The 24700-nt window shown below is 48.4% G+C and overlaps 1 protein-coding gene across 1 annotated transcript in view; it reads left to right on the forward strand.

The window, feature by feature from the left end:
- The first annotated feature begins 230 nt into the window (after positions 1-230).
- The window catches only part of LOC114588515 (calcium/calmodulin-dependent protein kinase type IV-like), a 32552-nt gene continuing 8082 nt past the window's right edge, over positions 231-24700 (forward strand). Inside the window, exons 1-8 of the mRNA XM_028713876.2 lie at positions 231-403; positions 799-1412; positions 8181-8259; positions 9245-9307; positions 16484-16566; positions 17951-18023; positions 23760-23850; positions 24263-24337. Of these exons, the coding sequence (XP_028569709.2) occupies positions 1312-1412; positions 8181-8259; positions 9245-9307; positions 16484-16566; positions 17951-18023; positions 23760-23850; positions 24263-24337 (565 nt within the window). The 5' untranslated portion in view covers positions 231-403; positions 799-1311. The remainder of the gene's footprint in view (positions 404-798; positions 1413-8180; positions 8260-9244; positions 9308-16483; positions 16567-17950; positions 18024-23759; positions 23851-24262; positions 24338-24700) is intronic.

Raw genomic sequence — 24700 nt, forward strand, 5'->3', positions numbered from 1 at the left:
GTTTCGAGTCGAGAAAAGATTCCTGCTTTGCAGGGGGCTGGACTAGATGACCCTTGTGGTCCCTTCCAACTCTACAATCGTACGATTCCATGACCCCCCAACTTGGCTGGATACAGAATGAGTTTATCAGGCTGCAGCATCTCTGCTTTGGAGCGCCGGAGGAAGTGGCAATGAAAGGCAGGCGCCTTTGGGTGGCAGGAGCGAGCCGGGTTTGGGAGGCTGAAGCTGGCAAGCCACACTTTCTCAAATAGAGGTCACCGGGATGTTGTCTCTCCCGGGCGTGGTCTCTGAGCATCCTCTGAGCATCATCCACCAGAGCAAGAACGGAGGACCGCTCCGGAGGGACAAATTGCACTCCACGATGTGAAACTTGAACCTCGCCGAAAGGAAGGCTGCAGCCCAGGTTTGGAAAACGGCCGGCACCTCCATGCTGATATTGTGGGGTTTATTTTCCGAATATAGATGCTGTTGTTGTAACTGCTATAATTATTGGACAGGAACAAACAAGGGCCGTGTCTTTTTCTTGGACACCTGGCAAAACAGGGATTCCCACGCCAACCCCAGCAGCAATCCTGGATTTAAAGCAATATCTTGAGACTGGAGTGGGTGGGGGAGCATTCCTCTCCAGGTAGACCTCCCCCCCCACCTGAAAATATTTGATATGGCCTGGAGGGAAGGTGATTTTGGACAGCAGTCTGAGGAATAGGAATAACTTGACTTGTCCTATTCTGCCAGGTTGGTACATTATTATTATTATTATTATTATTATTATTATTATTATTATTATTATTTCTCAAGGTGATCCCCAGGATGTAGAAAAAGCTGGAGACTTTGTCAAGAAGCAGAAGAAACCCCATCACCTTAACTGGAGGAGGTGGCCAACCCAGGCCTGAGAGAGATTGCAGCGATTCTCAGGCACCCCCAAACCTCAAGGGGTATCTCTAAAGGCAAAGACTCGCTTGCCCTTTTTGCAGGAGGCAGCTGGGGGCCTCGTGCAAAACAAGCGTGCAACGGGCATGTAAGGAGCGTGCAAAGAGCATGTGAGGCGGCCCGAGGGGCTCCATCCAGCCGGCGGAGAAGCGCAGCAGAGGCCCACCTGCCGCCCTCTTGTGCGGAGCTGGAAGCGGAGGAGGGAGATTTGAGGACGTTTATTCTGATCCTCCCCGGATAATCCTGGAAATTGCTTTCCCATCTCCCCCGCTCCCTCCCCGCCTGCCCATCTGCGATGTTTTAAGAGGGGAGGGGAGAAGAGGGCCAAGCGAAAAGCCAGCCTCCTCGCCTCCGGGAAGGACCCTCGCCTCTGCCCCAAAGATGCCCACCTCAAAGCCTCTGGAGGATGAGTACTGGATTGAGGGATCCCGCAGGGATGCAGTCCTTGAGGATTTCTACATCATGGGCCCGGAACTCGGCAGGTAAGGATGGGATCTAGAATTCCTTCTGGCTGTTTATAATAATAATAATTTATTATTTATACCCCGCCCATCTGGCTGGGTTTCCCCAGCCACTCTGGGCGGCTTCCAACTGAATAGTAAAAACAATACAGCATTAGACATTAAAAACTTCCCTAAAGAGGGCTGCCTTCAGTTGTCTTTTAAAAGTAAAATAGTTGTTTATTGCCTTGACATCTGATGGGAGGGTGTTCCACAGGGTGGGCGCCACCACCGAGAAGGCCCTCTGCCTGGTTCCCTGTAACCTCACTTCTCGCAATGAGGGAACCGCCAGAAGGCCCTCGGCGCTGGATCTCAGTGTCTGGGCTGAACGATGGGGGTGGAGACGCTCCTTCAGGTATACTGGACCGAGGCCATTTAGGGCTTGAAAGGTCAGCACCAACACTTTGAATTGTGCTCGGAAACGTACTGGGAGCCAATGCAGATCTCTCAGAACCAGTGTTATGTGGTCCCGGCGGCCACTCCCAGTCCCCAGTCTGGCTGCCACGTTCTGGATTAGTTGTAGTTTCCGGGTCACCTTCAAAGGTAGCCCCACGTAGAGTGCATTGCAGTAGTCCAAGCGGGAGATAACCAGGGCATGCACCACTCTGGTGAGACAGTCCGCGGGCAGAGAGGGTCTCAGCCTGCGTACCAGGTGGAGCTGGTAGACAGATGCCCTGGACACTTATTATTATTATCATCATCAGCATGCATGACACTTTGGAGGGCCCAAAGGGGTGGGAAGCTATCTTATGCTGAAGATCACTAGTCCATCTAACTCTACACTGGCTGGCAGCATCTCTCCGGGATTTCGGGCAGGCTTACGTGGAGATGCCGGGAATTGCACCCGGCACCTTCTGCGTCCAAAGCAGGTGCTAAAGCGCTACGCTGTGTGAGTTACTTCGCTGTTCGGAAACTGGCTGTAAGATTCCAGGCCTCGTGGATTCGAATACAGGACTGGTTTTAAGTTGGAACGTAACACGCCTTATACTGAACCAGACTATTGGTCCATCTAGCCCCATACTGTCTACACGGGTGGGCAGCAGCTCAGGCAGGCCACCTTTCCCAACTTTACTTGGCAATGCCCTTGGGAATTGAACCCAGCAGGCATAGCAGGTGTTCTACCACTGAGCTGCCGTCTTTCCTCTAAAACGGAAACAAGATTCCAGTCCTCATGTTTCCGAATAAAGGGCTGGTTTTATTATTATCATTATTATTATTATTATTATTATTGATTTGCATACCGCCCTTCATCCTAAGATCTCTGGGCGCTTCAAAGCATAAAAACACAAAATGCAGAATAAAAACAAGAACGAAAACAAAGCACCAGGATTGTTGACACGGTCTGGCAGCGGCTCTCCAGGGGTCTCAGGCAGGGGAAATATTTCCAGCCCCCGGAGATGCTTTTGGGGACTGAATTTGGGAAATCTGCAAGCAAAGCAGATGGCCCCAACCATAGGAGTTCCCTTAAAGGGTAAAGGGGCCCCTGACCATTAGGTCCAGTCGTGGCCGACTCTGGGGTTGCGGCGCTCATCTCGCTTTATTGGCCAAGGGAGCCGGCGTACAGCTTCCGGGTCATGTGGCCAGCAGGACTAAGCCGCTTCTGGCAAACCAGAGCAGCGCACGGAAACGCCGTTTACCTTCCCGCCGGAGCGGTACCTATTGATCTACTTGCACTTTGATGTGCTTTCGAACTGCTAGGTTGGCAGGAGCAGGGACCGAGCAATGGGAGCTCACCCCGTCATTGCGGGGATTTGAACCGCCGACCTTCTGATCGGCAAGTCATAGGCTCTGGGGTTTAACCCACAGCGTCACGAGTTCCCTTACTGTTAGGTCCCTTTACCTTTTACCTTTAGTTTCCTTGGGTGGTGTTTAATCACTTGCTGAACATTCAAGCGGCGGTGGGGGTAAATGTGTTGCGTCTTTAGGAAGCTCCTGGCATGCTCTTCTAGTAAATACACATTGAGATGTGTTTTTAAAACGCTTATATTTGGGGGATATTAATCCTGATCAGTGCGGTGGCTGTAACAGAGCCGTTGGGTAAATCCTTAATTAGGGACATAGAGTCTCTCTCTCTGGCTCTCCCAGGGAGGGAGGGAGAAACAGCAGAATTCGTTTCACTGTTTCATCGCCTTTCTTTCAGTCTTGCCACCGCCAAATTGAACAAACAGACACCTTTAGCCTTTGTTAATTTTCCATCTGGCTCATGGGAGTGAGAGAAGAACAGATGCTTTCACTTAAGAGTTTATCTGCAATTTTGCAAAAGCCCTTTCTTAAGCATGCCACGCCTCTCTAGCCGTGACTCCAGGCCCCCTTTAACAATGCGCAAGGTTGCTCTGCTTGCAAAATTCAGCTTCCAAAGAATATCCTTCCTAACTTGCAGTAGCAAGTGCCTATATGTAGCAGAGTTAAAGGTGAAGGTAAAGGGACCCCTGACCATTAGGTCCAGTCATGGCCGACTCTGGGGTTGCGGCGCTCATCTCGCTTTACTGGCCGAGGGAGCTGGCGTACAGCTTCTGGGTCATGTGGCCAGCAGGACTGAGCCGCTTCTGGCGAACCAGAGCAGCGCACGGAAACGCCATTTACCTTTCCAACGGTTCCAGGAGTCAAACGGCCTCCCGGAACAGATTACCGTATTCGTCGCTCTATACGACACACCAGACCACAAGACGCACCTAGTTTTTGGAGGAGGAAAACAAGGGGAAAAAACTTTGTGAATCTCAGCAGGCAGAACAGCAAGAGGGATCGCTGCGCAGCGAAAGCAGCAATCCCTCTTGTTGTTCTGGCTTCTGGGATAGCTGCGCAGCCTGCATTCGCTCCCTAAGACGCACACACATTTCCCCTTACTTTTTAGGAGGGGGAAAGTGAGTCTTATAGAGCAAAAAATATGGTAGGTTCGACAACCAAGGTACCACTGTATTTGTTTTGGAAATGACCACAGCCCGCCAATCAGTTCAGACAATGCTGATCTAACTGGGCCAGTGGCCTTACTCGGCACCAGGAAGGCTCCTGTTGCTCCATCTCCACCAAAGATGGAGTTTTGGGCATTTTGTCAGCATCTGACGTCAAAGTCGGTTTTGCCTATGCCGCTGGAAATATACAGAGATGTGGGCAGGATGAAATTGCAAAGGATTTGGGGAGGGAAGGGGAAAAGTGAGCACAGCTAATTTTACTTTCCCATCCACCTGCTGCTGAAGATAATGAGGTTGGCGGAACAGATGCCAAAACCAGGCTATTCTTAGCAAGAGGAAGCATATCTGGTGCAGAATCCGGAGACGCCGCGATTTCCACCATCCTGCTGGATGTTAAGAGCGGCTGTTTCCTATCATTTCCATTTCACTTTTCATTTGCATGGCGCCTTTTCTATATTGCTGCAAGGCGGTTTGCAGCGACGAAATGTACAACGAAGACCACGCGCCTTATAATAATCAATCAATCAATCTTTATTACGGTCCGGAGACCCAACAAATCATTACAAATCAATACACAATTCATACAGCCTACCTCCAGGTTAAACAAGCATTTTGTTTAGAATATAGGGCTCATTTGTTCTTGCAACCACCGATAAAAACTTGGCCACTGCTAATGTTCTAGCATTTGTCCGGTCTTCCAGTAGGAACCTGACATAGTGAGCCTCTGATTTTCCCGGGAAAGGTACCAGCAAGGGTAGTATCAGTTCAGCCCTGGCCTGCTCATATTTTGCACAGTGCAACAAAATACGGTTTGTGGAATCAATGTCTTGAGCACACGAGCAAAGTCTGTCCTGGTAGGGAACTCCTCTCAACCTGCCATCCAACACTGCAGAAGGAAAGACGTTTAGTCTGGCTTTGGTGAAAAGCCTTCGGTAGTTTGGTACTGTCAGGTTTTTAATGTAAGATGTTGACTTAAAGACATACCCATATTGAGCTTCTACTGCCAGCGGACTACAGACTGCGTGCGATCGAGTTTGCAAGTCACTGTGTGCATTATCCCATAATCTTTGCTTTAAAATTTTTTGGGCGCCTTCATAACCCAGGTAATACACTTGCGGGGGAGACAGACCAATAGAGGTGACTTTTTTAGCCATGGTTTTCTGCCATTTGCTGACAAATTCCTCATTGGTCAGGTGTTGGTACAAATCCTTCCCTAGATTAAACACTGAAATCCCGAGCCAATGTCCGATACAAAAAGGTCTTAACTTTGAAATGGAACGGCTTATATATAAAAAAAAGAAATATTCAATAATCCTTTGGGATACGGTAGTGCACATCAAAGTTAACTCTCAAGACATGAGCAAATAATGGAACAGAAATTCACTCTTAAGTTACAATAAATAATTACCCCAACTATGATCTTTTTAAGAACATTTTTTGATTCATTTTCACTTTTAACATTTATCATCATACATAAATTATCAGATGCCAAGGAAATAAAACAACTACAGTGGTACCTCGGGTTAAGTACTTATTTCGTTCCGGAGGCCCGTTCTTAACCTGAAACTGTTCTTAACCTGAAGCACCACTTTAGCTAATGGGGCCTCCTGCTGCTGCCGTGCCGCCAGAGCACGATTTCTGTTCTCATCCTGAAGCAAAGTTCTTAACCTGAGGCAATATTTCTGGGTTAGCGGAGTCGGTAACCTGAAGCCTATGTAACCTGAAACATATGTAACCCGAGGTACCACTGTATCTGACTTTTAAAAGACACCTGAAGGCAGCCCTGTTTAGGGAAGTTTTTAATGTTTGATGTTTTATTGTGCTTTTAATTCTGTTGGGAGCTGCCCAGAGTGGCTGGGGAAATCCAGCCAGATGGGCAGGGTATAAATAAATTATTATTATTATTATTATTATTATTATTATTATTATTATTATTATTTTATTTTAGTGGGTATGCTGGTGTCCCTGGCTGCACCTCGGGAAGCCAACTCCCAGGCTGTGCGACGCACGAGCCACTTCGCTCCCCCCCCAAAAAGCATTTCTTGTCAGCCTGTGCTGATCAGCATGTAATCTCCCCGTAAACACAAATTTGCCAATCTGCTCAGAAGGGACGGAGGCCGTCAAGTCCCCAGGCCTGGGCCAGACGGGGTCCCTTTCGGGCTCCAAAGCCGCTTAAAGGTTTAGAGCTTCTTTAGCGTTGTGGTTTTTAATTAAAAACTGTTTTAGCAAAGGCAAGCCAGAAGCAGGCATGAGGACTGGGGGCTGGTCTCTAAGTCCCTTCTGCACCCAGCTGTGTGGATCCACAATCCCAGGAAAGGCCGAACTTCCCCATCCTAGTGGCGCCGCCCCCACCCCCCAAAAAAGTGTGCTGGATCGAAATTTGAATCTGGCGGTGTAGTTCTCCAAATGCACATACAGCAGTACCTTGGTTCTCAAACGCCTTGGTTCAAATAACTTGGAACCCAAACACTGCAAACCCGGAAGTAAGTGTTCTGGTTTGCGAACTTTTTTCCAAAGCTGAACGTGCTCCGTTTTGAGTGTTATGCTTTTGATTTGAGTGCCAGGCTTCCATTTTGAGGTCTGTCTGTCTGTTTTTGCTATTTATTTTGCGTTTTTGTTTTTGCGGCTCTTTTTTTGTTTTGTTTTTGTGACTGTGTGGAACCCAGTTTAGCTACTGATTGATTGTGTGACTGCAGTACATTGATTATTGCATTCATTTTATGGATCGATGGTCTCGTTAGGTAGTAAATTCCATGTCAAATGGCTGTTTTAGGGGTTGTTTTTAAAAGTCTGGAGCGGATTAATCCGTTTTGCATTGCTTTCTATGGGAAAGCGCGCCTCGGTTTTGGAACGCTTTGGTTTTGGAACGGACTTCCGGAACGGATTAAGTTTGAGAACCAAAGTACCAGTGTATAAGGGGGAAAGTGTGCACTGAAAATTCATGTTAGTAGAATGTGCTTCTCAAAAACATTTACACGAGTCAAAACGTGCTTGTTGGGGTAAGTGGTGACATGATATCAACGCTTGTAAAATTATGCCTGGCATGGAAGAAGTGGGTGGAGGAAAGGTTTCCTCCCTCTCTCTAACACTAGAACTTGCCGGTGAAGCCGAATGTTGGAAGATTCAAGGGCAGAAATAAAGAAAGCCCCTCTTCATGCAACACATTGTTAGCCTGCGGAACTCACTGCCACAGGAGGCGGCGATAGCCACCAACTTAGATGGCTTTATCGTTTATCAGTTTGAAGGTTTTATTCCCCTGCAATCGAGCGGTATATAAACTATGAAAGAAAAAGATATTCAAACACAGTTCTGACCATCCCTCCCTGCAATGATTTCAATCAAGTTCTTTAGCTTGCCTCCTAAAACATTATGATTCACAATTACAGTGCAATAGTGACATCACTGCTTTAGGTTACTTGTTTGTTTGATACCCTGTCCTTCAGTTGAACTTTGAAGGGGGAATTACAGCATATAATGATAATAAACAAGAAAAACACAACAGCTGCAAAAAAATTAATAAGATTCCCAATGGAATAGCCTAAAAAGAGAGTAGCATTGAAAGACCTGTGATTGGTACCAGAAAGACAATTAAGATGCCATTTTCATGCGAAGCTTCTTTCTCAAATACTTAAAACTCAGATGAAATAGCAAAAATAAATGAATATAAATAAACACCTTGATATGGCTTCTGACAATTCCCTGGTTGGTCATTTCTCCCAATGGGAATAGGATCTATTGCTTATTTTCTTTCTTTTTTTAAAAAAGGAAAAAACTCATTCTGTATATACATTCTGGGAGGGGGGAATGTGTGATCACCTCTCTGTGTGCCCCGTTTCTTTAGGGGAGCCACGTCGGTGGTGTACAGCTGTGAGGAGAAAGGAACTCACGCCCAATATGCTGCCAAAATATTGAAGAAAACGGTAAGTGCCCATCCCATCTCACTCCTGTTAACAGAAAAATCCGAGGGCTCCCTTGGACAAAAACAAAGACACCAACCAGGATAACTTGGAACAAAACAGCAGCCTGTAGCCTTGGCCCTTATTGATCTGTTGCAACAGGGTGCTCCCCTCACTTGCAGGAGAGAGGAGGGACCCAGAAAAATGGTGTGCAAGGCCTTATAAAGACTTTTGAAATTGCCACCCTGTAGATCAAGACCACCCCCAGAAACATCATGCATACATTACAGAAAGGAGGGGTTGAGGGAGGAGTTGGTGGTAACCTGAGTGTCCTGTCACCTGGCTGGTTCCCCCTTTCCCCCTCCCCATGAGTACTTTCCAGGTGACAGAGGGGAGTTTCATGCCCCCAGAGGGAAGATTTGATCATTGTCCTTTGTTCCAGTCCATGCTGAATCCACTCCCATATGCAAGTTCTTTGTGATCTTGATGGTCTTCTGTCTAGGACCATCAGGGTTGGCATAGCAGCTGGGCAGGGCTCCTGTGTATGTGCTGGGATGCTCAAGGGATTATGTCTGGCCTGTATCAAACCTTCCCCATTTTGTAGTGCTTCCTTCATGGAGTAAAATAAAAGTGGAACGGTGCAAATCCGATGTATGGGTGATTTTCTATGAATTTAGAACAGAAGCGTAGCGTATGTAGTGTGTGAGTGTGAGTGTGTGTGAAGTTTGTACAAACTGAATGATGGGGGGGGGGGTTTTCCTGCAACACTCCAAATGAGGAACAATTAGATGAGGTTGCTTGTTCCTTGCAGGGATTCACCACTCCACCTCGAGTTCAGAGTGGGACAAACAGAGTCTAAGAGAAGGGAGTGATCATCAGGTTTGGCCAGAATTCATCTATAGTTGCTCCCTGTGTCCCTGCTGACCATTAGCAGGTCTGTCCAAGTTGGGAAAAACAACAGGAAAAATGGTGGGGGGTCCTTGAGTTGCACTCTATTCTTCGCTTTCAGATCGACAAGAAAATCGTCAGGACCGAAATCGGTGTGCTGTTGAGGCTGTCGCATCCGAATATTGTAAGTTAAGGGGAGTTGGCGAAAAGAGCACGATGTTTGGGATAGAACGGGTGTGTCAGAGTGTGAATGGCCTGGGGGTGTGTGGAAGAGAGTTCCGCAGGTCAGGAGCCTGCCACACCAAAGGCTTGAACCCTGTTGTTGTTGAGTCGTTTAGTCGTGTCCGACTCTTTGTGACCCCCTGGACCAGAGCACACCAGGAACTTCTGTCTTCCACTGCCTCCTGCAGTTTGGTCAAACTCATACTGGTAGCTTCGAGAACACTGTCCTACCATCTCGTCCTCTGTCATCCCCTTCTCCTTGTGCCCTCCATCTTTCCCAGCATCAGGGTCTTTTCCAGGGAGTCTTCTCTTCTTATTAGGTGGCCAAAGTATGGGAGCCTCAGCTTCAGGATCTGTCCTTCCAGTGAGCACTCAGGGCTGATTTCCTTCAGAATGGAGAGGTTTGAACTTCTTGCAGTCCATGGGACTCTCAAGAGTCTCCTCCAGCACCAGAATTCAAAAGCATCCATCCTTCGGCGATCAGCCTTCTTGATGGTCCAGCTCTCACTTCCATACATATGTTTTGGTAATTTAAGAAGTGGGGCAGAGAGGGAGGCGGGCGAGTGCGTGTCGAAACCAGCCAGCCGATTGTGCAAAGCTAAAACTCGCATTCATTGCCCTGGCCTTTTGTTGTTAGTCGTGTCCGCCTCTTGGTGACCCCCTGGACCAGAGCACGCCAGGCCCTCCTGTCTTCCACTGCCTCCCGCAGTTTGGTCAAACTCATGCTGGTAGCTTCGAGAACAATGTCCAACCATCTCGTCCTCCGTCGTCCCCTTCTCCTTGTGCCCTCCATCTTTCCCAACATCAGGGTCTTTTCCAGGGAGTCTTCTCTTCTCATGAGGTGGCCAAAGTCTTGGAGCCTCAGCTTCAGGATCTGTCCTTCCAGTGAGCACTCAGGGCTGATTTCCTTCCGAATGGAGAGGTTTGATCTTCTTGCAGTCCATGGGACTCTCCAGAGTCTCCTCCAGCACCAGAATTCAAAAGCATCCATTCTTCGGCCATCAGCCTTCTTTATGGTTCAGCTCTCACTTCCATACATCACTACTGGGAAAACCAGAGCTTGAACTATACGGACCTTTGTTGGCAAGGTGATGTCTCCGCTTTTTAAGATGCAGCCTAGGTTTGTCATTGCTTTTCTCCAAGTGGACCTCAGGGGCCACGTGGGGAACCACTAAGATGCCCCATCAGAGGATGAGCGATCGAGATGAAGCCTTAAAAGCCTTTTTCCAATAGGAGAGCCTCTCCATGCCCTTTTCTGAAGCTGGCAAGATGGAGGGCTGTGGCACAACAACAACAATTTATTTATACCCTGCCCATCTGGCTGGGTTTCCCCAGCCACTCTGGGCAGCTCCCAACAGAATATTAAAAACACAATAAAACATCAAACATTAAAAATTTCCCTAAGCAGGGCTGCCTTCTAAAAGTCAGATAGTTGTTTATTTCCTTGACATCTGATGGGAGGGCGTTCCACAGGGCGGGCGCCACCACTGAGAAGGCCCTTGCCTGGTTCCCTGTAACCTCACTTCTTGCAGGGAGGGAACCGCCAGAAGGTCCTCGGAAATGGACCTCAGTGAAATGGGCTGAGCGATGGGGGTGGAGACATCCTTCAGGTATACTGGGCCGAGTCCGTGCAGGGCTTTCAAGGTCAGCACCAACACTTTGAATTGTGCCCAGAAACGTCCTGGGAGCCAATGTAGGTCTTTCAGGACCGGTGTTATATGGTCTCGGCGGCCGCTCCCAGTCCCTGCATTCTGGATTAGTTGCAGTTTCCAGGTCACCTCCAAAGGTAGCCCCAGGTAGAGCGCAGCAGCTGAAGCTCAATTTCAGACGGCGCTTCCTGGTTGCTTAACGCTGTCTTTTGAAAGGTTGTGATTTGGGGGCTCCTTGCAACCGGAGGGCCAGTGTCCTTCGTGACTGGCTGGTAAATCGCGTACACAAAGACCGTCTCTAAAATCAGCTCGGCATCCCATGGGGGCACCTGGGCCCTATCGCCATCAATATCCACAGAACCTTTCAGCTGCCGGATGTGGGATAATCCCCCAGGACACTTTCCTTATAATCCCTAATAGGTTGCCTTTAAGCTGCAAAGCGTGACGATTCGAATAACATCCCCATATATTGGGCTTCCATTATGGAAGTCTGCCGACTTGCGAGATCGTATCCTTCTAGGAATTGGATGCTGCTCTGTAAAAGAGAAGTTAATTCCTTGAAAGGGGGAAAGCTGTCAACAGTTCTGGAGGTGCAGTTTTGAGGATCTGAGCCAGTGAGTGAAAGAGACTGGTTGTTGTTGTTTGTTGTTGTTTAGTCGTTTAGTCGTGTCCGGCTCTTCGTGACCCCCTGGCCCAGAGCACGCCAGGCCCTCCTGTCTTCCACTGCCTCCCACAGTTTGGTCAAACTCATGTTGGCCACTTTGAGAAGACTGTCTCACCATCTCGTCCTCTGGCACCATCGTGCTCCGGCAGCGCGGCAGCAGCAGGAGGCCCCATTAGCTATAGTGGTGCTTCAGGTTAAGAACAGTTTCAGGTTAAGAACAGACCTTCGGAACGAATTAAATACTTAACCCGAGGTACCAGTGTGTGTGTATGTGTGTGTGTGTGTGTGTGTGTGTGTATATACACACACACACATATATATGGAATTCTATTTCTGTTATTTACCCTTTTGCGACTCCTATCTGCAGCCTCCCCTGCTTGCAGGCGGCTGATAGGGAGCGATAATAGGATTGTAAACTTCTGAAGTTAATAAGAGATTGCGCCACCACGTATTAAGGGAAGGGGGGAAGCATTAAGCCTCTTCCTTCTTCTCCCAGCGTCACTTACACGGCGGGATCTCTCCAGCAGCTGCGGTTTTAATCATGAAAGTGCCATGAAATGTGCGGTGTCACCAAAAGTCTAAAGAAACCGTGACATTTTCTTTGTTTTCTTCTTCTTTTTTTATTTTGTTTTAAATGCATTTCCAAGTCTTTCCCCCTCCCTGGAGGGGAGGTGAAAAACACATTCACAACTGTCTAATTCCAGATGTGCTGCTGTTAAGAACGCAAGCAGGAAATCTCCTTTGCTGGAAAGGTGTGGTGTACACACACACACACACACACACACACACACAGTTGTACCTTGGTTCTCAAACTTAATCCCTTCCGGAAGTCCGTTCCAAAACCAAAGCGTTCCAATACCAAAGCGCACTTTCCCATATAAAGGAATGCAAAACAGATTACCGTATTTTTCTGTGCATAAGACTGGGTTTTTTCCTTTAAAAAAATGTCCAAATTTGGGGAGCGTCATACACTGATAGATCTCCCCCCCCCCCGCTTTTTTCTTAAATTGGAGTCCCCAAAATAGGGGGCATCTTATACATGGAGGTGACTTATAGACGGAGAAATATGGTAATCAGTTCCAGACTTTAAAAACAACCCTTAAAACAGCAATTTAACATAAATTTTTCTATCTAACGAGACCGTTGATCCATAAAATGAAAGCAATAAATCAATGTACTGTACTTCTTTGGCGATCACTCATAGCCAAGTAAGTTTGTCTTCTATAAACACGGTTTTAACAATGAGTCCGTAAGTGACTGTGGAGGCCAATTCTGGATCCACACATCCTTCCACAGTGGGGACATAGGTTTCCGGGCAGGAGTTGATCCCGGTGTGGATTTGCCAAGCGTGCCTTCCTCTTAGCACATTTCTCCCTCGTGTCCTGAGTTCGAGTGTCTTCAAAGCCCAGGACACCTTTGGTAAAGGCTGTTCTCCAACTGGAGCACTCGCAGGCCAGTGTTTCCCAGTTGCCGGTGTTTATACTACATTTTTTTACATTTGCCTTGAGAAAGTCTTTAAACCTCATAGAATCATAGAGTTGGAAGAGACCACAAGGGCCATCGAGTCCAACCCCCTGCCAAGCAGGAAACACCATCAGAGCACTCCTGACATATGGTTGTCAAGCCTCTGCTTAAAGACCTCCAAAGACGGAGACTCCACCACACTCCTTGGCAGCAAATTCCACTGTCGAACAGCTCTTACTGTCAGGAAGTTCTTCCTAATGTTTAGGTGGAATCTTCTTTCTTGTCGTTTGGATCCATTGCTCCGTGTCCGCTTCTCTGGAGCAGCAGAAAACAACCTTTCTCCCTCCTCTATATGACATCCTTTTATATATTTGAACATGGCTATCATATCACCCCTTAACCTCCTCTTCTCCAGGCTAAACATGCCCAGCTCCCTTAGCCGTTCCTCATAAGGCATCATTTCCAGGCCTTTGACCATTTTGGTTGCCCTCCTCTGGACACGTTCCAGTTTGTCATTCTCCTTCTTGAACTGTGGTGCCCAGAACTGGACACAGTACTCCAGGTGAGGTCTGACCAGAGCAGAATACAGGGGCACTATGACTTCCCTTGATCTAGATGCTATACTCCTATTGATGCAGCCCAGAATTGCATTGACTCATATATCATGAGTCGAAAATGTTTTGAATGGCCTTTGTTAAAAAACCAGAAGTGTTTTTTGTAGGTGCAGAGATACTGAAAGAACGGAAAAGACTGTTTATGTATGCTACAACAGCTATAAGGGTGTTGCCCAGAGTTGGAAAGACGACGAAGGCGGACTGGCAGATGAAACTATTGGACTATGCTGAGCTCTGCAAGTGCGGCTTTCTCCTGACTGAAGTGCAGAGTGTTTGAGGACCAGGACATTCGCAGGGAAACCAAAATGCTCGTTTACAAAGCGATTGTACTACCAACCTTACTGTACGCTTGCGAAACGTGGACCACTTATGAACACCATCTCAAACTCCTCAAAAGATTCCATCAACGGTGTATCCGAAAATTTTTACACATCACTTGGGAAGACAGGCGAGCTAATACCAGTGTACTGGAAGAAGCAGAGACCACCAGTGTTGAAGCAATGATTCTTTGTTGGACTGGTCATGTTGTGATCAACTCCCACCCGGAGACCTACGACCCCACTGTGGAAGGACATGTGGATCCAGAATTGGCCTCCACAGTCACTTACGGACTCATTGTTAAAGCCGTGTTTACGGAAGACAACCTTACTCGGCTACAAGGGATCGCCAAAGGAGGAGGATATTCCCAGATCTACCTACTCAGGCCCCTTCATGGATCACTGCCTTGCAGTGGCGAAGGGGCTTGAATAACTCAGAGAAGCTATGAGCCATGCCGTGCTGGGCCACCCAAGATAGACAGGTCATAGTGGAGAGTTTTGACCAAACGTGATCCACCTGGAGCAGGAACCGGCAAGCCACTCCAGTATCCCTGCCAAGAAAACTCCGTGGACAAAGACAACAGGCATATCACCTCTCCATTCTGAAGGAAATCAGCTCTGAGTGCTCACTGGAAGGACAGATCCTGAAGCTGAGGCTCCAAGACTTTGGCCACCTCATGAGAAGAGAAGACTCCCTGGAAAAGACCCTGATGTTGGGAAAGATAGAGGGCGCAAGGAGAAGGGGACGACAGAGGACGAGATGGTGGGACAGTGTTCTCAAAGCTACCAGCATGAGTTTGACCAAACTGCGGGAGGCAGTGGAAGACAGGAGTGCCTGGCGTGCTCTGGCCCAGGGGGTCACCAAGAGGCGGACACGACTAAACAACAACACCTGCTCAGGATTAAACCTGGGACCTCTTTGACCCGTTCTACGCTCCTCGTTTTGGGGAGGCGGACGAGGCTCTGGGGATGCACGGCACGGCCTGCTCCATGCGTTGCAGAGAAACAGTGGGGTGTGACCCCCTCGCTTCTCCAAGGTACCATCAACATGTTGTCAAGCAGGGGGCCTCTTGACCTCTGGGCCGCAAACAAAGCTGCCTCTCCTCCATTTACACGAGAGGTACATGTCTTTCCGGCCTGTGCCGCACTCGGCGCCGGAGGAAGATTGGCAGGGGACAAGGCCGGTTTCCCACACGGGGGGGCAGCACCCGGATATGCACTCCTCGCCTCCCCGCGGCAGGCGTAAAAACCCTGTTTTCACAAGTGATGTGCAAAAATTTTCGGAGACGCCGTTGATGGAATCTTCCTAGGAGTTGGAGATGGCGTTTACAAGGGGTCCATGTTTCACAAGCATACTGAGTCAGACCCCTGTTCCATCTAGCTGAGTGTTGTCCACAGTGGCTGGCAGCAGATCTCAGACTGGAATCTTCCCCCAGCCTACCAGGAGATGGTTCTGAATATGGCAGATCTAGAGAGAAACACAGGAGGCAGTGCTTGGACCACTGGGTCCACCTAGCTCAGCAGTTGCCACACTGACTGAGCTAGGTTGATTTCTGATAGGGGCATTTCCCTAAGTTACATGCACAGCTCGGTTGGTTGGAGGGTGGTGAAGATAACGCCAAGGTTGCAGGTTCGATCCCCAGCTGCCTATTCTTGCATTGCAGGGGGTTGAGCTAGATGACCCCCAGGCTCTGGACTGCGGTCTGCCTGCCGAGGTTGGACACTGAGTCCCCACTGGAAAGAAGTTGTTGTTTAGTCGTTTAGTCGTGTCCGACTCTTCGTGACCCCCTGGACCAGAGCACACCAGGCCCTCCTGTCTTCCACTGCCTCCCACAGTTTAGTCAAACTCATGCTGGTAGCTTCGAGAACACTGTCCCACCATCTCGTCCTCTGTCGTCCCCTTCTCCTTGTGCCCTCCATCTTTCCCAGCATCAGGGTCTTTCCCAGGGAGTCTTCTCTTCTCATGAGGTGGCCAAAGTCTTGGAGCCTCAGCTTCAGGATCTGTCCTTCCAGTGAGCACTCAGGGATGATTTCCTTCAGAATGGAGAGGTTTGATCTTCTTGCAGTCCATGGGACTCTCCAGAGTCTCCTCCAGCACCAGAATTCAAAAGCATCCGTTCTTCGGTGATCAGCCTTCTTTATGGTCCAGCTCTCACTTCCATACATCACTACTGGGAAAACCAGAGCTTTAACTATACAGACCTTTGTTGGCAAGGTCCAACTCTACAATTCTATTATTTTACATGGAGAGGCTAGAGATTGAACCTGGTATCTAATGTATGCAAAGCAGGTGCTTTTCCCACTGAGTTACAGTCCTTGTCTGTGTGGGTTTGTGTGTTGCTTTTTCGTATTTGGAGACCAGCTTGTCTCAAAGTTAAAACGCCATTCCCCCCCCTGCTCAACCTCCTTTATCTCTTTTCTTATTTTTAGATCAAACTCAAAGAGATCTTTGAGACTACCTCGCAGATCAGCCTCATCCTTGAGCTGGTGACAGGTGGCGAGCTGTTTGACAGGTAACCAGCAAGAAGCCCTCTGCCGAACTGGCAGGTTCTTAATAAAAGGTGACAAATTGCACCGAGGAAGGGGAAAGGGATGGTAATTTGCGTCAGAGCGACCTGCAGAGAAGCTGTGTGTGTTATTGTGTGTGTGTGTGTTGGGATAGAGGGGGGGGTGTTGAGGACTACAGTACCCATATTTTTCGCTCTATAAGACGCACCAGACCACAAGACGCATCTAGTTTTTGGAGGCGGAAAACAAGAAAAAAAATATTCTGAATCTCAGAAGCCAGAACAGCAAGAGGGATCGCTGGGCAGTGAAAGCAGCAATCCCTCTTGCTGTTCTGGCTTCTGGGATAGCTGCGCAGCCTGCATTCGCTCCGTAAGACGCACACACATTTCCCCTTACTTTTTAGGAGGGAGAAAGTGAGTCTTATAGAGCAAAAAATACGGTACTTTATGATGGCCATTCTCGACCATCACTGTCAATTCCCGCTGCAGATTCCATGCGATCCCTTTTCTCTCCCTCCATCACACTCACTAAAAAAAAAAGTTCCGCTCACTCCAGTGCCAAAAAGCTTGTCCTTCCAAAGGCCCAGTTATCTACACTTCATTGTTCCAAGTGTGCAAAGGGCTTCGTCTTTAAACGTGCGCTTTGCACATGAGCAGAGACAATCACATCTCATATACAAAAACTGTATTTTATTTTTTAAATAAAATGTTGTTTGACAGTTAGCAAAAACAAACTCTATGCAGAGGTACAGGGGCTGCTCCGGTTGAACTCTTTCAATACTACTGCTATTCCAATGGGAGCCATACTCAGAGGGGACCCATTTTACCTCTTGAGCAGGGTATAAATTTTACGAAATAAACAAAATGAATAAAATAAGTTCAACGGGCCCCCAGAAATCAATGCACCGCCTTGAGGATGAGGAGGAGGAATATGTCCCCAAATATACACATCTCCTTTTGCTCTTCCTACTGGTAAAGTAAAGGTAAAGGGACCCCTGACCATTAGGTCCAGTCGCGGACGACTCTGGGGTTGCGGCGCTCATCTTGCTTTACTGGCCGAGGGAGCCTGCGTACAGCTTCCGGGTCATGTGGCCAGCATGACTAAGCCGCTTCTGGTGAACCAGAGCATCGCACGGAAATGCCGTTTACCTTCCCGCCAGACTGGTACCTATTTATCTACTTGTACTCTGACGTGCTTTCGAACTGGTAGGTTGGCAGGAGCAGGGACCGAGCAACGGGAGTTCACCCCATCATTGCAGGGATTTGAACTGCCAACCTTCTGATCGGCAAGTCCTAGGCTCTGTGGTTTAACCCACAGTGCCACCAGGCAAAGTGAAAACATGGCAACTTTCGAACCCAACACTTTGTGCCCCCCTCTGCCCTCTTTCAGGATTGTTGAACGGGGTTTCTACAGCGAGAAAGACGCAGCTCACGTAGTGAAGCAGATCCTGGAAGCTGTTTCCGTAAGTCATCCCTCTCTCCTGTTCGGGTTTTTTTCTCTCTCCAGAAGACCCTCCGAGCTGGACATCAGTGTCCGGGCTGGACGATGGGCGTGGAGATGCTCCTTCAGGTATACTGGGCCGAGGCCGTTTAGGGCTTGAAAGGTCAGCACCAACACTTTGAATTGTGCTCACAAACGTCCTGGGAGCCAATGTAGGTCTTTCAGGACCAGTGTTAAGGTAAAGGTAAAGGTACCCCTGCCCGTACGGGCCAGTCTTGCCAGACTCTAGGGTTGTGCGCTCATCTCACTCTATAGGCCGGGAGCCAGCGCTGTCCGGAGACACCTCCGGGTCACGTGGCCAGCGTGACGAAGCTGCATCTGGCGAGCCAGCGCAGCACACGGAACGCCGTTTACCTTCCCGCTGGTAAGCGGTCCCTATCTATCTACTTGCACCCAGGGGTGCTTTTGAACTGCTAGGTTGGCAGGCGCTGGGACCGAGCAACGGGAGCGCACCCCGCCGCGGGGATTCAAACCACCGACCTTTCGGTCGGCAAGTCCTAGGTGCTGAGGCTTTAACCCACAGCGCCACCCGCGTCCCATAAGGACCAGTGTTATATGTACATAATACTCTGGCTCCAATACGCTTCCACCACTGACGTTGGAAGCTGAGTATACACAATGATGTTAGCTGCAATCAATCTATACCCTGCAGATTCCTGAGAGATATTCCTGTTCAATGTGAATGAATGAATGAACTTTATTACGGTCACAGACCAGGATAAAAAAGAACCATATAAATAAAATAGCAGTTAGGATTTATTTATTTTTTTAACTGATAAATGTTGGAGCGCATAAGGACAAAGAAACAAGCATAGGATGAAACATCTGAATAAAATACAAGATTAAACATGGATAATGGATGGGTAAAAACTGGTAATTAAAACAGATAAGAACTAAAAACAAATAAAAACATGCAGTTAAAACAACTGTAAGAGCGTAAGAACTAAAAGACTCGCAGTTAAAACAACTATAAGAGGCTGCAGAGTAGAAGCCTCTGAAACAGAGGACACTCACAACATTAGAAACTGATGTGCAAATATGGTTCAATGTGTATTTTCCTGCAAACCAGCTTCCCTCCGAATGGGAAACGGAAACCGCAATCGAGCTGAGGTGTGTCCCTTTCAGGCAGCCACTGAGCATGCTCAGATGAGAGCACACACTCAGATGGCTGCTTCAGGGAGTTTGGCGCGGGGAAGCAAATCAGGGAATGGGCAACGGGTGGAAACACCGACGCCCTTTTTCTGGTCTGTGCGGCAAACCACAGAGCAGAGGAACTGTTGGGATACTGCCAGGGAGACAAAGTCCGTCATGGCCCTCAAGCCGGCTGCCGGACGATCCATCGACCTCCCGTAGGCATTCTTAGGCTGGTGCACACTCTATCAGCAGAATTCACACAGCGAAAGGTGCACAGCAGGAGAGCATATTTACAAGTTTATTCAATGTCGGTCAGAACAAAGAAAAACATGACCGCCTGCTTCAGCGTTCAGGCACGAAGAAGGAAACGAAAGCAACTGAAAACATAAACATCCTGTGAAACAGGAAATATGCAGGCTGTGACACAAACATCCTGTTCCCTTTTAAGGTGGAACGGAAATATCCTAACATCCTCCCCCTTTCCGTGTAACCTGTAGTACCTGTGGTTCAACCCAATTGCAACCTTTGTACGTAAACCTTAAGTTGTTCTCTGTTAACAACCTTAGACAACAGATCAGCAGGAATTTCATTTCCTGGCATGTAGGACACCTGAATGAGTCCTTTCTGAATACACTCTCTTGCACGATGTAGCTTAATCTGCAAGTATTTGGTTCTTTGCTTGCAACTCTCTGAGTTCAGCAAAGCCAAACAAGATCTATTGTCTTGATACACTTGTATAGGACATTTCACAAACATCCTGCTCCCTTTTAAGGTGGAACGGAAATATCCTAACAGGAACAACCTCGCTGAATTTGAAGTCGCTCAAGTGCGCACACCCTGCCTTTCGAGCCGGCTTCCTCCCCCAAACCAGCTTTGCTCCAAACTGAGAAAAAGAACAAACTAGCAGATAATGTGTTCACAGCCTTAGTTAGATACAAGGCCCCCACGCCACACAATCCCTGGATGCGGGGCAGACGGAAATTCGGCGACTTCCTCAAAAGTTCCATTTATGCTAATCCGTTCAAAGCTGAGCTGTTGCTTTCTCATACCTTCCTATGTGAGTGAAATGGCCACCTCCTGCCTCGCTGGTGTGTGTGTGTGTTTTATTTCATTTTTATTAACTGTCACTATCTTTTAAAGCTCCCCGTCCTTCCAATCTCTTGCAATCGGCAACCTGTGAAATTAAGATTGGCACCAGCGGCTCCCTAGGCTGGTAACACAATTTGCGCGGCATCTGTTGTTTTTTTGGGTGAGAGGAGCCAGAGAAAGAGGCTGCCAAGGGACCACCAGGCGGAACAAAAGGGGGGAGAGGGGGGGTATTTGCTGTAGGGCAGGACAAGTTAGTCCTGCGAGGGTTAATAGCTGGCACACAAAAGGTAAAAGGTAAAGGTCCCCTAAAGCAGACATCACCTTATTAACAAAGGTCCGTATAGTTAAAGCCATGGTTTTCCCAGTAGTGATGTATGGAAGTGAGAGCTGGACCATCAAGAAGGCTGATCGCCAAAGAATGGGTTCTTTTGAATTCTGGTGCTGGAGGAGACTCTTGAGAGTCCCATGGACTGCAAGATCAAACCTCTCCATTCGGAAGGAAATCAGCCCTGAGTGCTCACGGGAAGGACAGATCCTGAAGCTGAGGCTCCAAGACTTGGGCCACCTCATGAGAAGAGAAGACTCCCTGGAAAAGACCCTGATGTTGGGAAAGATGGAGGGCACAAGGAGAAGGGGATGACAGAGGACGAGATGGTGGGACAGTGTTCTCAAAGCTACAAACACGAGTCTGACCAAACTGCGGGAGGCAGTGGAAGACAGGAGGGCCTGGCGTGCTCTGGTCCATGGGGTCACGAAGAGTCGGACACGACTAAACGACTAAACAAAAACAAAGGTCCCCTGGACAGTTAAATCCAGTCAAAGGCGACTATGGGGTTGCGGCGCTCATCCTGCTTTCAGGCCAAGGGAGCCATGTTTGTCCGCAGACAGCTTTCCGGGTCATCTGGCCAGCAGGACTAAACCGCTTCTGGCACATGACGGAAACCAGAGCGCACGGAAACGCCGTTTACCTTCCTGCCACCGCAGTACCTATTTATCTACTTGCACTTTTGGGCGTGCTTTCGAACTGCTAGGTTGGCAGCAGCTGAGACAGAGCAACAGGAGCTCACCCCGTCGTGGGGATTCGAACCACCGACCTTCCGATCGGCAAGCCCAAGAGGCTCTGTGGTTTAGACCACAGCGCCACCTGCATCCCTGCTGGCACACAAACACACACCGGGTAAGGACCCATCTCACCTGGGCAATCAGCACTAAGCTACCTTCAGCACCAGAGATCAGCTGACCTTTAGGAGAGGTCAGCTGATGCCGTAGGCTCTATAAAACCCTGGTCCAGAAGTTCATGAGGAGTCGGTGTGCGTGTCTCTGTAAAGATACATGTCTGTTTGTCTATCTTCCGGGTTGTATGTGGCTAAGTCCTCCTCCGAGAAGACGCCCTTAGGTAGATGTTATAAGAAAAATCTGCTCCTTTTCCCTTAAGGCAGGCTTCCTCAAACTCGGCCCTCCAGATGTTTTGAGACTACAATTCCCATCATCCCTGACCACTGGTCCTGCTAGCTAGGGATCTTGGGAGTTGTAGGCCAAAAACATCTGGAGGGCCGAGTTTGAGCAAGCCTGCCTTTCGGGGTATCTAAGAGACCGTATAGAGTCCTTATGTAGGTTCTCTATTGGTAGGAGAAAATAACAGAGGCCAACCAGAGAATATTGAGAAGCAAAGCAGCTAGTAAGCCTGATCTTTATTAAACTGTTGCAACAGGATTCCCACTCAACCCACGCAGGAGGGAGGAGGAACCCAGAACAATGGTGTGTAAGCCCTTATATAGACTTTTGAAATTGCCTCCCCTGTAGCTCAAGACCACCCTCCTAAACATCATACATACATCACAGAAGGGGCGGTCTACAGAAGAATCCTGTATCACAGGAAACCTGTCAACCTGGGTTTGCCTGGCCATTCTTTTGTAATGATAAATACTTAATTCCTGAGTCCAGGTCACAGGCTCACCCTATTCATATACAAATGTGCCCTTAAGGCCGGATTTGTGAGCACAGAGACAAGGCTTTTCCCATTTCCATCCCAAGTGCAGAAGAATATTTGAGGTCACTGCAAGAGTCAAAATGGCTTTAGGGCTGTTTTCCTGTACTGTTTCAGACATGTGGTTTCTATATTTATGTATGTGTTTGCCTGGTACATTTATGGACATTTATTTTATATCTTGGACCTTGTAATTCTCATAACAGTAGACATCTGCAATAATTTCAAAGTGTCGGTTCTGAGTTGGACTAACGTTGGCCACACGTATACGTATATTACAAGTGGTGCTTTCTTCTTTAAAAGATGTTTAGGGGTACTCTTATTTTGACTCGAGAAAATCACATTTTATCAGGAAAAATAAATACAGTAAATGGACAAAAGTACGAAGATTCACAAAATGTTTGGGGGGTGCGTACCCCCGCGTACACCCCAAGGAAAAAAAACACTGGTTACATGTGTGAGAGAGAATCTTATCTGTATATAGGCACATGCAGATATATCTACGCACAGAGAATATTAGCTAGGTCACCCTTTTCTCTTTATTAAAGGTCAGTGTGAGACTGTTTCCATGGAAACCAAGGGTATTTTTTCTTCTTCTTCCTTTCTTTTTGGTTTTTAATGAGGTGAGGAAAATCCTAAAGGACAGTATCCCACGTAAATGCTCTGCGGAGATTTCGACTCCACCATTCTGCGCAGGCAGAATGAGAGCGCCCTAGCAACAAAAGATTAAAGCAGCCTGCAAGCTGAGTGAATCGTACAAATGGCTTGCAGACTCTAGGGGGCAAAAGTAAAAGCAAAGTTCAGTTTGGGCGGATTTTGACAACTGTCACGGATCGTCTCCCGCGTTGAAATCGGTTGCTCTGACATTTCTGTGTTCTCCCTACGCTGTTGGGGACAGCGAAGCCTCTGAACACCGGTTGCAGGGAACCTCAAATGTGTAGAAAGTATAGTGGTACCTTGGTTCTCAAACTTAATCCATTCCGGAAGTCCGTTCCAAAACCAAAGCGTTCCAAAACCAAGGCTCGCTTTCCCGTGATGCATGTAACCCAAGGAAATATTGAATAAAAGCAATTAAAATAACAGGGACGCAGGTGGCGCTGTGGGTTAAACCACAGAGCCTAGGGCTTGCCGATCAGAAGGTCGGCGGTTCGAATCCCCGCAATGACGGGGTGAGCTCCCGTTGCTCAGACCCTGCTCCTGCCAACCTAGCAGTCCGAAAGCACGTCAAAGTGTAAGTAGATCAATAGGTACCGCTCCGGCAGGAAGGTAAACGGCGTTTCCGTGCGCTGCTCTGGTTCGCCAGAAGCGGCTTAGTCCTGCTGGCCATATGACCTGGAAGCTGTACGCCGGCTCCCTTGGCCAATAAAGCGAGATGAGCGTTGCAACCCCAGAGTTGGCCATGACTGGACCTAATGCTCAGGGGTCCCTTTAACTAAAATAACACCACCTGGAGGGTATTTTCACCTTTCCCCTCGTTATCTTCCGCAGTATTTGCATGCAAATGGCGTGGTCCACCGTGACTTGAAACCGGAGAATCTCCTCTACGCAGATCTCTCTCCAGATGCTCCTCTCAAAATTGGTACGTTCCCCTCCCCACCACCTCCAAAATGATCTCCCAGGCAAATGTTCTGTTTTGTCTCATCGTATTTCCTTCTGGCCCCGTGCCAACTCTGGGCATCTAAGGGAGCCAGAGGGGTCTGGATGAGTGTTTCCCAAACTTTTGGTCTCCGGCGGTTCTTTGGACTACAATTCCCATCGTTCCTGGCCAGCTAGGGATGATGGGAGTTGTAGTCCAAAAACAGCTGGAGACCCAAGTTCGGGAAAAGACCGTTCTGGATCTTTTGAGAGGCTGTGCTTCCTTCGGCCACGTCTCACCTGGGTGCAGCCATCCTAGTGGGAAAGATGGGTGGGAGGGGGGGAACAGAGCTTGTCCCGTTTGTTTTAACAGGGTCGCCTTTGAAATCTGCCCCCCCCCCTCCATTTTGCACCAGGTGATTTTGGACTGTCCAAGATTGTGGATGAGCAGGACACGATGAAGACAGTGTGTGGCACCCCCGGATACTGTGGTGAGTGGGTGAAAGAGGAAAAGCGGGGGGGGGGGGGACCCAGCTAGTTTAGGGGCTGTTGAAACTAGAACTCTGTGCCAAGAGAGAGGGCATAATACAGTGGTACCACAGATTACATACGCTTCAGGTTACAGACGCTTCAGGTTACAGACTCCGCTAACCCAGAAATAGTGCTTCAGGTTAAGAACTTTGCTTCAGGATGAGAACAGAAATTGTGCTCCGGCGGCGTGGCAGCAGCAGGAGGCCCCATTAGCTAAAGTGGTACCTCAGGTTAAGAACAGTTTCAGGTTAAGAACGGACCTCCGGAACGAATTAAGTACTTAACCCGAGGTACCACTGTAGAGCCCCAGCAACTATCAGCCT

The sequence above is a fragment of the Podarcis muralis genome, chromosome 18, assembly GCF_964188315.1.
Source record: "Podarcis muralis chromosome 18, rPodMur119.hap1.1, whole genome shotgun sequence".
Classification (NCBI taxonomy): Eukaryota; Metazoa; Chordata; class Lepidosauria; order Squamata; family Lacertidae; genus Podarcis; species Podarcis muralis.